At 40.9% G+C, this 14,763-nt stretch overlaps 1 protein-coding gene across 3 annotated transcripts in view; it reads right to left on the reverse strand.

The window, feature by feature from the left end:
• The window catches only part of LOC147025706 (serine/threonine-protein kinase ULK2-like), a 157,411-nt gene that overhangs the window by 87,195 nt on the left and 55,453 nt on the right, over window positions 1–14,763 (reverse strand). For 2 of the 3 annotated variants that reach the window (XM_085880388.1, XM_085880390.1), the window contains 8 exons: window positions 14,242–14,322; window positions 13,989–14,039; window positions 7,369–7,454; window positions 6,885–7,080; window positions 3,779–3,839; window positions 3,520–3,606; window positions 3,003–3,113; window positions 2,346–2,491 (listed from right to left, as the gene is read on the reverse strand). In XM_085880388.1, coding sequence (XP_085736514.1) covers window positions 2,346–2,491; window positions 3,003–3,113; window positions 3,520–3,606; window positions 3,779–3,839; window positions 6,885–7,080; window positions 7,369–7,454; window positions 13,989–14,039; window positions 14,242–14,322 — 819 coding nt within the window. The remainder of the gene's footprint in view (window positions 1–2,345; window positions 2,492–3,002; window positions 3,114–3,519; window positions 3,607–3,778; window positions 3,840–6,884; window positions 7,081–7,368; window positions 7,455–13,988; window positions 14,040–14,241; window positions 14,323–14,763) is intronic. The other variant, XM_085880389.1, reaches the window with a different exon arrangement.

The raw sequence follows: 14,763 nt of genomic DNA on the forward strand, positions 1-14,763 counted from the left end.
TAAACAGTCATTGGTTAAAGAAGTATATTGATTTTAATAAAATGAGTACAGAAGCGAAAACAGATTTTGAGAAGGACTTGTATAAATTAATAAATAATACTGTATTTGGAAAGACAATGGAAAATGTTAGGAATCGACAAAACATAAAAATTGCGACATCTTGGAAACAGGCTTCAAAGTTAATTAACAGACCAAGTTTTGAACGAGCGGAGGTGTTTTCAGAGACCTTTTGTGCTATTCATTTGAAAAAAAGAGAGCATTGAAATGGATAAACCTATTTGTATAGGAACATCAATTCTTGACTTGTCAAAGTCATTAATGTATGACTATTACTTTAATAATTTAAAATCAAAGTATAAGGATAATGTGTCATTGTTATATATGGATACAGAGAGTTGTATATTAGAAATTAAGACAAGTGATGTACATGAGGATATGATTGATAATGTTGATATATATGATACAAGTAATTACAAGTCAGGTGATGTGTTGTTTTCATCAAAGAATAAAAAGGTTATTGGTAAGTTTAAAGATTAATTGGGTTGGAAGGTCATGAGTGAATTTATGGGATTGAGATCAAAGTCTTATGTTTTTACGTATATTGCTAATAATAACATTGAAATGTGTGATAAGAAGCTAAAGGGAATAAAGAAAAATATAATCAAGGAAACAATAAACTTTAAACAATATTACAACTGTTTCACCTTAAAGAAGGAAGAGTGCAGAAAAATGAATACAATAAGAAGTTATAAACATCAATTATATACAGAAGAGGTAATTAAGAAAGCATTTGGAGGTTTTGATGATAAAAGATATATTTTAGAGAATGGAATCAATTGTCTCCCTTATGGTTATAAGTATAAGTTTTAAGATATTGGGTTGGGAATTTTAACAGGCTTCCGCCGTCTTTTTACTGATTTATAAATGAGAGAACCAAGCAATAACCAAACCAAAGAGTGCAGATGTAATCAGCCTTGGTATTTAAATGGGAAACATAAAGAATGTGAGAAATATCAAATAAGTCTTATTGAAGAAATAACCGGGGTAAAAGTAGATAAAACAAATAAGCGAATACATTTAATTACAAATAAGTTGGAGGATGTAAAGAAAAAAAATATCCTTGAATGGACTGAAAACTTTGACGGTAATCAATTGAACAATGGAAAAACAATTTACTACAATCTCAAAATGATATGTGGCTCAGGAGGTGGTCAAACAAGAGCATTAAGAGAAGTTTATCATTTCATTTCTGCTCAACAAAGACACATAAACCAAGAACCAAGTTCAAAAGTAATATTTGTGAATATACTCAATGGTGATGAATGTATAGGAAAATTAAGTTATTCCCCAAAGTAGAACATGGACAAATATTCATTGGTTCGCTCTTTGAATGGAATGAAAATATGAAAGGAAAGAGTACTTTAATCAGTAAGTCTCAATTTAACATTTGCTTGTACGGGAGGGGGAGGAAATCAGTCTCCTATTTTAGGCTTTTGGGGCTTGAGTCAGAAAGTTTTTCCCTTTTCCCCCATTCATTTGAATGGCTGCCTCAGAAGCCCCATTTATCCTCTACTCACAGACATTCACAACTTAATGCAATGTCTACCCCCAGCACCCCCCCCCACTCCCACCTACTTTGACCCCTAGCAAAAGGAAGACAACAGACCAGTGTTTACCTGCTTTAATCTGAAGGGGCTATGGAAAGGTATATTTGTTCCAAATCTTGCCTGGATTGGTTTCAATATAAAAGCTTGGTCGGCCAAAATCCTGAATTATGTGACCATTTTTACCTTATTGTGATCATTTGACACCAGTGATTATCCACCTGGTTTTTATATGTCAGGGGTGTGGTAGGGTCTCGCTTTGCCAATTAGTTGAAATTGAGAGGCATGGCAAGCCAGAAACCTTGTGACCAATTTTGACCTTTGACCCCTGCAAAATCTCAAAAAAAAAGTGTCATCCTAAATTTTTCTATGTATCCCTTCCAGGGCTATTTTAAAGCACCTTTGTACCAAATTTAATCTCCATCACCTCCAATACAATGGACTTCAAAGGTAAAATGTGTGATTTTTATTTTTAGTGCTTCACCTTTGATCTAGTCTTCCCCCAAAATATGAACAGAGGCATAATTTAAAAAACAAAAAGGGATCTGCGTGTAATCACGACCAAGGCACGTCCATTCCAAATTTTAGAGGAATTGTTCAAAAATAATAGGAATGGTTCAAAAATAATAGGAATGGTGTGCAATTGTAATTTGTTGGGAAAAAAACAAAACAAAAAAAAAAAACACAAAATTAAACTTTTTACACTCCAGTAAGGGCTCATCTTTGCTGTGGCATACAGACCCAGAGGAAAAGGTGAGTGAGGGCGATGCAGACCCACAAGAGAGCGACGCCGTGGTGGCGGAGCTGGGGCTGCCCCTCCTGGGGAGGCCAAGCGTAGAAACCCATGAGGGCTGGTAGAACTGCGCCTAACTGGAGCACCACCAGTCCTTAAAGGTACACAGGGATAGGTGTTTGTCTGTTGCCCATCCAAACAAAACCTCTCAAAAACAAAAATGACCAGTCAGCCAGCCACGGTGTTAAAAAAAAAATGAATGCATCGATTTTGATCTCAGCAATTCTGTTTTTTATTTTGTTTTTCTTGAACTACTCTACACAAGTTTGTGTGCTGGTTGTAAGTTACCACCTGCACTGATCCACACATCATGGTACAAATGGACTCGCAGAAATCATGACAACGCTGGCCATATAACGCAGGTGGCACTGATACAGTTGGCGTTTCATGCAATAAAAATAATGTTTCAGACAAAAAGATTGCATGATACGTGTACGAAATTGGCTCAGAAGAGCGTTATAATGCATAGATAACTTTGGCATATTTACATATTGCCATCAAGATGCGCCAAAATCTCAACAAGGACATCAGTTCATTTATTTGATAGGCAGTAAACTAAACTCATGTATTACATACAAGTATGAACCATCGAAGATTATCATTACCTCCCATGCGGTGGACTGGTTGGTGAATTAAGCTGTTGTTCCATACGCTGGTAGTTCAGGACCTGGCTGGGGACTGGCTGTGGGGATGCCAAGATGCATAGGGCACTGGGTCTGCAACATAAATTCAAGTGACATCCATGTGGTAACAGCAACAGCAGTCTCAGCACATTAAACATTGGTGATAACTTCAAACTCCAGTCAAGATATAGCCACGATTGAAATTCAAATCTGAATATCAAGCATGACTATACTTGCCTACATTTTCAACAAATCAGGCTTCATCATAACATGTCATGAATGTAGTGTGTCGTGAGAACTTTGGCAGCCAGAACCAGAGAAAAACAGTTTAATCAGCATAATATTACAACAGGTGCAATTAATAAATGAGAACAGCTATGGTTGGTTACTTGCTGAAGCATAGTCTTTGTAACCAATATAAAAAGTCCTATTATCATAGCACCATCAAGTAGAAAGTCCAGTAAGAGCATATGCTGGATTTATTTCTCCTTGTCCATACCGACTGGGAGAGCTTCCTGAGCCTCGGCATGAAGCAAGAGGACGGCCGGTTGCAGGGGACGAACTAGGTGACGGAGAGGGAGAGGCACTGCACACATAAAAGGGCCCGAGAAAGATAAAGGGAACAGACAGAATAAACAATGATATATTAGAGAACTAGTAGTAAACCAAGATGGACAAGACAGCTTACCAGAGAACAAAAGGACTGTTATTCAGAAATTTGAAGGGAAGATTTCTTTAAAATACCTGAGCATACTTACAACATAGGTTCAGCTGAGGCTCTGCGGCACAGCAAAGCACTCGGAGGGGACATAACTCCACCTGGTAAGGTCGTTGCAACAATAGATTATGTTGGAATTATTGAGGAAAGACAATAAAAAACTATTACCGGATGGTTGAGGATATCACGGTGGCACCACTTTCACTCCGAAATAAAGACCGGCAGCACCCAAAAACAATCATCACCATTCTCTTCACCAAATCAGTAGTTAAGACATGATTTACTTGACTTACTGTTGTGGCCAAAAATATTGACACTTGCACTTTTTTCAAATAATGCACCATTTCTTCCAGAAAAATGTTGAAATTAAAAAATATTTTGGTATCCACAGATGTATTTCTTTGGTTTGCAGGGACATAAACAAAATAGGCTGAAAAAAAAATCACTAAATATTCGCTTATTCCACACAGAAATACTAAAATGGCCCGCACAATATTATTGGCACCTTTTAGAAGTTGTTTGAAATAATTAGATTTCAAGCAGCTGATTCTCCTTTACTTTGGAATTGAACTCACCTGTGGTGAGCTGCAGGTACCTGCAATATAAACATCACTCATTCAACCAGTTTAAATGGAGAAAAGGGTCATTCTGCTGTTTTATGTCACTGTGTACCACAATGATCATGGAGAAAAGAAGGAAAACCAGAAAATTGTCTGAGGAGGTCAGAGACAAGATTGTAGCCAAGAATGGACAATCTATGTCTGGTGTTGGCTTCATGGTTAGGGTGGAGGGCTTGGGATCCTAGGATCCTGAGTTCAAACCCCACTCGGCTGTTGAATTTACCAGGTGGAGTTGACTCTGCCTGTCATCCTTCCGAGCTCGGCAAAATGAGTGCCAGCTTGCTGGTATCCTGTGTCGGAGTGGTGACCCGTCCAGGATTGTGCCCAATAGTCAAGGAGACTGCTGAGGCAGCAACAACGCTCTGCACAGAGTATGGTACTGATGGGTGGAGGGACAATCTCAAGGCCACAAGTCCATCTCCAGAGATCTTGATGTTCCTGTGTCCACCGTACACAATGTTATCAGGTAGTTTAAGGACCATGGCACTGCAGCCAACCTCCCTGGACATGGCCGGAAGAGAGAATTTGATCGAAGATTACAGCGAAGGATTGTTTGAATGGTGGAGAAAGCACCTCGATCAACTACTAAATAGATTCAAGCTGACCTTCAGACACAAGGTACAACAGTTTCAACTCACACCATCCGTCGCCAACTCAATGAAAGGAGGTTCTATGTTCGGAGACCCAGGAGGAACCAACTGCTGAGAGAGAGACATAAGAAAGTCCAACTGGAGTTTGCCAAAACACACCTGAACAAGCCAAAATCCTTCTGGGAAAATGTCCTGTGGACAGATGAGACCAAATTAGAGCTTTTTGGTAAAGCACATCATCTCTATGTTTACAGAAAACAAAATTAAGCCTTCAACAAAAAGGACACCTTCCCTACAGTCAAACATGGAGGAGGTTCAATGATGTTTTTGGGTTGCTGTGCTGCCTCTGGCACTGGGTGTCTTAAATGTGTACTTGGCAGAATGAAATCAGGTTACCAAGGAGGGATTTTGGAGTGCAATGTTCAACACAGGGTCAGAAAGCTCAGTCTCCGTCGAAGGTCATGGCTCTTTACAGCAGGACAATGACCCCAAACACTAAAAAAAAAAAGCACCCAGGAATGGTTCAACACAAAACGCTGGATTAAAGTGGCCAGCAATGAGTCCAGATCTAAATTCCATTGAACACCTGTCGGGAGATCTGAAAACAGCAGTTTGGAGAAGGCACCCTTCAAATCTGGGAGAACTGGAGCAGTTTATACAAGAAGAGTGGGACAAACTGCCAGTAGAGATGTGTAGGAAGCTCATTCATGGCTCGAGGAAGCACTTGACTGCAGTTATTTTGTCCAGAGGCTGTGATACCAAATATTAAATCAAGGGTGTCAATGCCACTTTTTATTTTCTGATTTAAAAAGACATATTAAGTTCTGAATCAAAAAAACAAAGGTTCTGTAATATTAACAGTGAAATGAAGAATTGTGGAAACAAAATACTTTTGTCAATTTCAACTTATTTTGAGCAATAATTGTGAGTTATTTGAAAAAAGTACAAGGGTGCCAATATTTTTGGCCATGACAGTAGGTGTTCCTGACCCTGTTGCAAGTTCTTGAACTTGACACGATACTCAGCCTGTCTACCCGTCGCTTTGCTGATGGGTTTAACCAAAAGACAGCTTGTTGCATTTCACAAGCATATTGCATGTCCATCTGTGAATCTCAACGAGGATGTAAAATGAAGTAAGACGCGTGAAAAATGGATCTTTTATTACACGTAGTTGATGTTGTTGTGGCTGTGGTTGCTGTTGTTTCTGTGCTGAGCCCTTCAGTGTAGTTTTATGTATTTTCCTATCGCTTTGAGAAATACTAGCACATAAGACCTCGTCGCTTCGCTGAGAGAAATACCAATCTTTTCTGTGGTTGCTAATCTTTGGGGCAAGAACAAAAAATAATTCCTGGGAGATCCTGCCCTCTGTGTGGGATAACCAGCGTCGCAAGTTGGCATTTGCAGTTTTTCTACGTGTACCCATACACAAAATCTCTTCTTTTTTTTGCAACACCAACCTTCCTGGGAGTTCCCTGAATCAACCGTCATTGTTTTCATTGAAATCTATGAATCCGTTCTCAAGTTTAAAGCACGACAAACAGACAGGCACAGCACCTTTTATAATACAGATTATTATGTTTAATTTTGCAAGCTCCTTCTCTGTCCTTCTAAAGGGTTTGTGCTGTCATAGAATAAGTGTTACTGTTAGAACCCCTCATTCAGCTCTCATTCCTGCTTCTTCTTCTTCTTCTTGAATACTGGAAAGAGGGCTTTTAAAACAGGCACCTGTGATTAAACGGACACAAATCTTGGCTCAAAGCAAATCGATTATTAGTTTTCCATACAAGTAAATTGATTCTTAGCTTTCCAACAGGACCATTATTTATTATTCTACAACACCAGGAATCCTTTAGAATGAAGTGTGACACATGGACAGATGTTTCTCCATTTAGTAATAAATGCAACTGAATTTTCTGCACACATTTACAAGACTCACAAAAATCAGAGGGCAGGTTTCGTGGAACCATCACAAAGTCCTCCTCTGCTGATAAGGTCCTTTCTACCAATGTTCCTGAGCTTCCCAATGCTTCTCCAGAGCCTCCGAGTACCCCCAAAACTCCTGCCTCCACAGAGGAGACGTCACGAGAAGGCAAAGCTGGGCTATGAGCAAGACGCTGAGACTCGAAACCAGACTGACACACAAAATGGGAGAGAATGTCAATTTAGGTTTGAGCATCTGAGCAACAGGAGAATACGACTCAGAGTCAAGCTGCAATGCAAGTTGAGAGGAAATGAAAACGTCAGGAGTACGTTGAAAATTGTAGAAACAGTAAATTAAAGAATTGGATGAAAGACACCAAGAATGAAGAAACCAAAAATTGGGTAAAGATTTTTGAAAAGATGACTGAAAAGAAGGCAGAATTTGCTGAAATGGCATAACAGTTCACTCAAAGAGTTGCTCGGCTGTAGAGACGACCTACTTGAGGAGAGGTGAGCTGTGATGACGTCGAGCTACTGCAGGAACTGTCGGTTCCACAACCAGAAACTGGAACGGTGATTGGGAGAGCTGAAAGGAGCACAAAACAGCAAATTAACAGCTTTATTCTGCTCAAATTATGTTTGGATATGTTACTATGTTCTTACACATGAATAGTTAAACTGCATCGCTTGAGTAAATGGCAAACATATTTGAGTTTAACCCACCTGTTTATTTTTCTGACAATGACAAGTCACTGTAAGCATGAGTATCTTGAAACATACAGGCCAAAGGCTGTCTGTGTGCCTTTAGTTTCATTTGGAAAAGTCCAGTCATGATATTTACTACCATCTGTGATCATTAAAACCTTCTTTGATTAGTTATTGCAGTCAGTATAGGATATACAAGGAACACAGAAGGGCATTTGGCCCATCATGCATGCACTGTATCAACAACACTGATTAAATCTATCAGTTTATCGACTTCATTTTAATGGAGGAGAGAGAAGTGGTGAGAACAGTGGGGAAGGTACAGGGACATCACCAGGATTTTTTTTGTTGTTGTTTTGTGTTGTTTTGGAGGGGTTTGGAGTTGAAGGGTAAGGAATGAACAAATACGGACAACACATCGGAAAAAAAAAACTTGTCCATTTGAAGGGTGTAGACAAAATAAATGCTGAAGTTTTTCAGCTGGATGGACAGTGACAAGACCACGAGCCATGGCGTGAAAGTAAGGAAGAGGAGAGTTTGGATGGTAGTAAGACAGTCTTTCAATCAGTGAGTAGTACATGCATGGAATGGAATAGTCAACCTGGAAAGGTGGTAGCAGCAGCAGAAATAGTCGATAGGTTTAAACTGGGATTAGATAGAAACCCCGAAAGGCATTGAGGATACAGGAGTACATGGATATTGGTAGGACTGCAAGGTGCTTATACGTATATGTGGAGTGACCGTGATATCTGCGCAGTCTCGTAAAAAGGTGAATGTGCTGTCAGTATTTTTTCATTCCTCACCCTAAAATCATCTTCATCCCACCCCTTAATTGTGTTAACATTTCAATAAAAAAAATAATGATATACCAGGTGTGCAAAAAAAAAAAACACCTCTGTTTTATTCACCTTCATTTTTCAGGTTTATTTTTTTCTCTCTCTTATTTCAGATAATGATAGCTGAGGTCTTGGAGGAAACAATGCCCTGCACAAATGAGAAAAAGGCCTTTTGTGGAGAATCTTACATTAAAACGCAATCCTTCATCCAAAGTCAAAGTAAGTTCAAGAGGAAATGTAACTGCAGAGATGCCTCATGCAAAGAAAGAATATTCAAATGGATGAATAAATTTTGAGAGCAAGGAACTGTGCACAACTTAAACTCAAAAATCAATGGACAGACCAACTCATTCCGGATGCCCTTCAGTGAGAACTGTTGGGGTCATTGAGAGGGTCCAACAGTCAGTCAGAAAGTCCAAAAAAGTTGCTTCATCACTACAACCAAAACGTTGGACAATCAGTGTCAAGTCTCAGGAGGATTCTCCATGATGACATAAAACTTTATCTGCATGGAAAACAAATCAGACAAACTCATTGACCAGACAAAAACAAGGGTCTTGAAATGGCTCGGTGATTTTTGGAGAAAATTGAGAAGCCTGGTTTTCTCAACATTTTCTTCTCCGATGAGGCTCACTTTTTTCTTCATGGTCAAGTCAACTCAAAGAAAAATGGCTACTGCAGGGGCACACTACCGCCCAAAAAGGTTCGCCAGAGACTTACATTCAGTCAAGTGCATGGCCTGGTGTGCAATGAGCAAACATGGCATCATTGGACGGTTCTGGTTCGAAGACGAGGACAGTAATGCCATGACCATAAACTATGAGTACTACATTAATGTGCTGAATGAGTTCTGGGTTCCTCTTGGTCACAAGAGAACCTTTTGAACAGAGGAACAATGGCTTCAGCACGTGGGGGAACACCCCACAATGGTAATGAGTCCCCACGAGTGGGTGACAAGCCACTTTGGTGAGAGAGTAATTGGCCACTGCTTCAGTGTCCAGTGGTCCCCACATTTCCCTTATCTAAGGCCAAAACATTTTTTTTTTTAATCTTTAGGGATATCTCAAAGAAAGGTCCATGCCACTTTTCAAATGTCAGCACGTAATCAAAAACTTCACCCGTTGTGTTCAAATCTGTATTCAATGCAGAGGTAGACATTTGGAGCATGTGATTGACCAAGTGCCAAACTAAAGTCTTACAAGTTACGGATCTGAAAGTTCATGTAATTCAGAATAAATATGAATGTATTGTGGATTTTTTTTAATGGATTTATCTTTTTTTGGTGTGTGTGTGTGTGTGTGTGTGTGTGTGTGTGTGTGTGTGTGTGTGTGTGTGTGTGTGTGTGTGTGTGTGTGTGTGCGCGCGCGCGCGCGCCCGCCCGAATGCCCAGTCCTGAGGCCATCAGCTGTGGATAACTCCACGACCCAGCAGGTTGATATTCAACCACGACCGCCAATTAGGATGATTTTTCCCATGTGCGGGAGATGTTAGTGGTCGAGGTGGCGAGTTTTTGGTGAGCGAAGGTTGAGCAAGGCGAGTCACTGTTGTAAATTGGCGCACAGATTTCAATGAAAAGGAATGCCATGCATGCGCCATTTTTTTCTCAACATATTTGAAAATCTCAACATTCATTTTGAAATGACTGGACAACAAGCATGAGTAATGTTTATGTCAAATTTTATTTTGCAACCAGAATATATTGCCCTCATTTTTGACAAATCCAAACTCCGCCACCCTATGTTGCACCACCATTTTGCGGAAGGTGATATTGTTGTGGGCTGGGGGGTTGGTGGTGATAAACGACCACAAGGTGGAGCAGTGGAGTCGTCTCCCACCGAACACCCGGAATTTATAGGTCGTCACCCCGGATAACTCCGGAGTCTACGGGTCACCTAAGGACCGTGGACGCCAATACCTCGACCGCGTGGGGTAGGGTGAATTGCCGAATTTCAATATACCTATGTACCCACGCAGTCTAGCTACCGGGGAAACCACACCATCGGCTGACTTTGTCTGGACTGAGTTGCTGTTACCGACTCGGATCCGGCGTAACCGAGCAGGAGTTACCAAAGCCGCACCGGTCCAAATGAACAACTTACGGCACGAACGACCTTACTATTCCTCAAACCCGCACCGTGCTGGGTCAATGGAAGAAAACACGGGCAACGAACTGGAACATTTAACAAGAGGGTTTATTTATAAGGGAGGGAGACACAGAGCAGACTTAATCACGAATAAAGAAATGGTAATTTACAAGCAAAGGAAAGTACTTACACAATTCTACTAAACAGACTGCGCCCACAGACACACACACACACACACACACACACACACACACACACACACACACACACACACACACACACACACACACACACACACACACAAAGAAACTGGACCTCGTGGGTCTATCTCGGTCAAGCCGGACCGGGATACCTGTCCGCTTCGTGCGGCCACACCGACTCCGAACCACTGGTGGGACTCGAACCCACGACCCAAAGTCCACCGCCCCGAACGATACCGCTCAACCACGACCACCACTGTCTCAGACCGTCTGCAGTATGCTCGCAGTTGCCACGATCGTCTGCAGAACCGTCGTCGACCAAGCGAATCGCCCCAATGACTGCTCACCACTCTGCCGTCGCCACGATCACCCGGTCTCTTGAAAAACTGGTCCAGACCAAACCAAACCAACCAATCAACCCGAGATGACGAAAGCTCCGCCCACGTCCCCAGCCAAAAACACGAGCGTAATGGCAACCGAGTCGAGTCAGGGACGGTGGCGATGTTGTTGTCGTTCTTGTAGTTGTTGAGTTGTAGTGGTTGTTGTTGTAGTTGATGTAGATGTGGAGGATGTATAAAAAAACTAACTGAAAAAGTAACTTGTAGCGCACACACAAAATTCCCATTAGACAGAGGGGATGGATTCTAACTATAAACAAATACTTATTGAAATAACTAAGCTTAGGGACTGCTGTCTGTTTGTGTGCACAAGGTTTCAAAATCTGCAACAATATAAGTAGCTCAGAGCTTTGGTTCTGAGCGAAACCAAGAATGCAACACAATTGACCTTTTTGAAGTCCATGATATATTATTTAAATTGACAGATCAACTTAAACTTTCCATCACTGGGAATGGACACTTTTGCCAGCTTTTCCTGTCACTTGGAACGGATACTCTTCCTGGTACCTATATCTAACGCAGTGTTGTATATGTCTGTCCACTTCATTAATACAATTTGAGTAACATTTCAAAGGCCAATCTTTTAACATGACTGTGTTCACTATGGTCCATTTTTAAGGATATAAAAAACTCAATAAACACTTTTCATCAAAGAGTTATTACATCTTCTATTGGAAATGTTGACAGTGATTTGCAAATCGGGCCTCAAAGGGTGGTGTTCAGAAACTTTTTCTTTTTTTTAACTAACAATAAGTACAAAGTACAGGGAGGTGAAATTTGCTTTGCAAATCTGAAGTGAATGTGAGCTTTGCAAATGTGAGCTTGGTATGCTCACAAGGCTGTACTGTCAAAATGAAACTTCCCAGAAGATAAAGAAAATGAGATCACATTTGTACATGTAGTGTTTTAAAATAACGCTTCTCGCTATGAAACCTATCTTCCAGTCTCCTTGAATATTCCATATAAAATAATTCCAACCTGTCATTTTTGAAGGGCTTCAATACATACATATACATATATACATATATATGCTATTAGCACCCTCTATCTGTAGTGAGCATCAGCCACAGATTATGTCTCACACGGTAAACCCGCACAATCTGCAAAGAATAAAAGCCTGTCTGCCACCCAGATGATTGTTCCTGCCAACGCAACCCAAAAAACCAGAAGGCAAGTGCCATCAGGTGGAGATGGACGCCAAAATGTATGGAGCGTGATGAAGCACTCCCACCCGATCTCAAACGGATGAGAGTCCCATACATGTGCAGACCAAAGCATTTCATGTCAAAAGAGGCACTCATGTCAAAAGAGGCACTCATGTCAAAAGACAGAGATTTAAGGTCATCGTTGGTTAAACATCAAACGAAGCCGCCTATCCGGATTTTGGGCTTACTTGCCTTCATTATGAAAGTGCCTTTTTATATAAAAACGGTAAAAAAAAGAATGAATGAAAACATATAAACACCTTGGGACGTGCACCTTGACCCCATGGCCAAAGCACACCGTCCAACAAGACAGTCCCATTGGCATACACATGCCCCTCAGCCCAAAGGCTGAAACATCTGGGTAATCAGACACACACACACATCAAACCCCAAAGGGCCAGAATACATGGTCATACAATTGGACCCCTCCATCAGAGCGAGTCCCCATGACTTCAACGGCATGCCATCCTGAATTTGGGCTTACTTGCCTTCATCAGGACAGCACATGGAATAAATATCTAACCAATGATGACCACAGTCATCGTTTAAATGCGATTAGAATGCTTTAGCTGTTATGGTGAGCATCAGCTGCAGATGATGTCTCACACGGTAAAACTGCATAATCCACAAAGAGCAACTGCTTATCTGCCACACAGATGATTTTTCCCGCCAATGCAAACCAAAAACCCAGAAGGCAAGTGCCATCGGGTGGAGATGGAGGCCAAAATGTACGGAACGTGACGAAACGCTCCCACCCGATCTCAAATGGACGCGAGTCCCGCACATGTGCAGACCAAAGCGTCGTTTCCAATCCATAGGCTTCAGCCCGGCGACTCATGTCAGAAGATAGAGATTTAAGATCATCATTGGTTAAACATCAAATGGAGCCAACTGTCTGGATTTTGGGCTTATTTGCTCTCATCAGGATGGCACATGTAATCAACATCTTACCAATGATGAACGCTAAGGAAACCCTTGATGTTTCACTCTTTAAAAACATGAGAAAACACGGGATGTTGCAAGAATGTTGATGAATGTTCGCGAGATGTTGAGATATTTCCGCAGTGCTAGTCGATTGGATTTTTTTTGAAACTCTGAGAGACAAGCCAGAGAGACGAAGTGGAGCCAAGCGGTCATGATGCCTCACAAGTGGCTTTGCAAAGTGAGAATAATACAGCTTCAAGTCATGTTGGGTGTAGGAGTTTTGCCAGTATTTGGACTGTGTGTCAGGCAGAATACTTATGATTCTGGTGGGGCTGATAGTGCAGTTGAGCTCTATAATTACACTGAAGACGTCTGCATAGTGGATTCATCTGTCGATTTGGAGGATCCAGGACTATTGGGGATTCAGGAGTTCAGAATGACTGCTGACCGGAACAGATGAGCGACAAGCACGGACATCCTGAAGCATCATCGAACATTAAGAGAACGCCAGGCTCATGAGGGTCAACGGAACATTGTGTGTGGATCAGACCGACTGAATCCAGCTGTGAATATTACCTGTAAATTCGGTATTGTACCTGCTGTTTTGAACACAGCTTCACTGTTCATTTATCACAAGTGCTGTTGCATTCATTGTGGTGTACCCACAAGTTACAGATACCGGTGAACAAGTTCCTCGGTCCAACCATCATCTTTACAAAACATAAACTTATCGAACTATAACAAATGTGTTAATTCATCAAAACATACATTTTTTCATTGAAGTGGTACCCTCCAGGAATGGATGATTGAAGAATTCATCTGGAACACAAGGTCAAGGGAAATGCAAATGATGCTTAATGCAAAGAGTGTCAAATAGGCAGTCAATGCAATCCAAGTGTTTAAATGCAAACTGTTCAAACAGCATGTGTACGAGTAAAGACCATTTGAAAAAAAAATCTGTATTCCAACCCTGCCTGCCCTATTAAGTCTATGAACTGATATTCACAGAATGGAAACATACATAAATGTATTTGCCGTATCACACGATATCCATAGGTGTTGCAAAGAACCTTCAGTTGTGCTTCTGCTTTTGGCCTCATGCCTGAGAGAATGTGCCATCATGACAACAATCAAAATAGCTCAGAAGTGATGCACGACAAACCTCTTTGATGGAATATATCAACACAAATCTTTTATCGTAAACACAAGAACACGACGCCACTGTTAAAAATGCTAACAGAGAATACAATAAAACTTGTATTTTTGTGTCTTGACACAAAAAAAGATCCTCGATGTGGCAAACAAAACATCAAATCCCCAACCCTGCTTTGTCATAACAAGATGACGGAAAAGTTACTCTAACCATAAACTTAGCAGCCTTCTCCCTTGCACCACAGACTGCATATTGACACCAAATAATAAGCAATTTAAAACTCACTCCATTGGAAAAAGGTTCTGACATTCATCTCTAAAATTTGTTCATAATTGTAATCAATGTATGTGGAACTGCACATGTCTTAGTACATTTCCAGAAAAAAGTTTT

This window comes from Eptatretus burgeri, chromosome 5 (genome assembly GCF_056783735.1).
Source record: "Eptatretus burgeri isolate ZD-2024b chromosome 5, Ebu_testis_v1, whole genome shotgun sequence".
Taxonomy (NCBI): domain Eukaryota; kingdom Metazoa; phylum Chordata; class Myxini; order Myxiniformes; family Myxinidae; genus Eptatretus; species Eptatretus burgeri.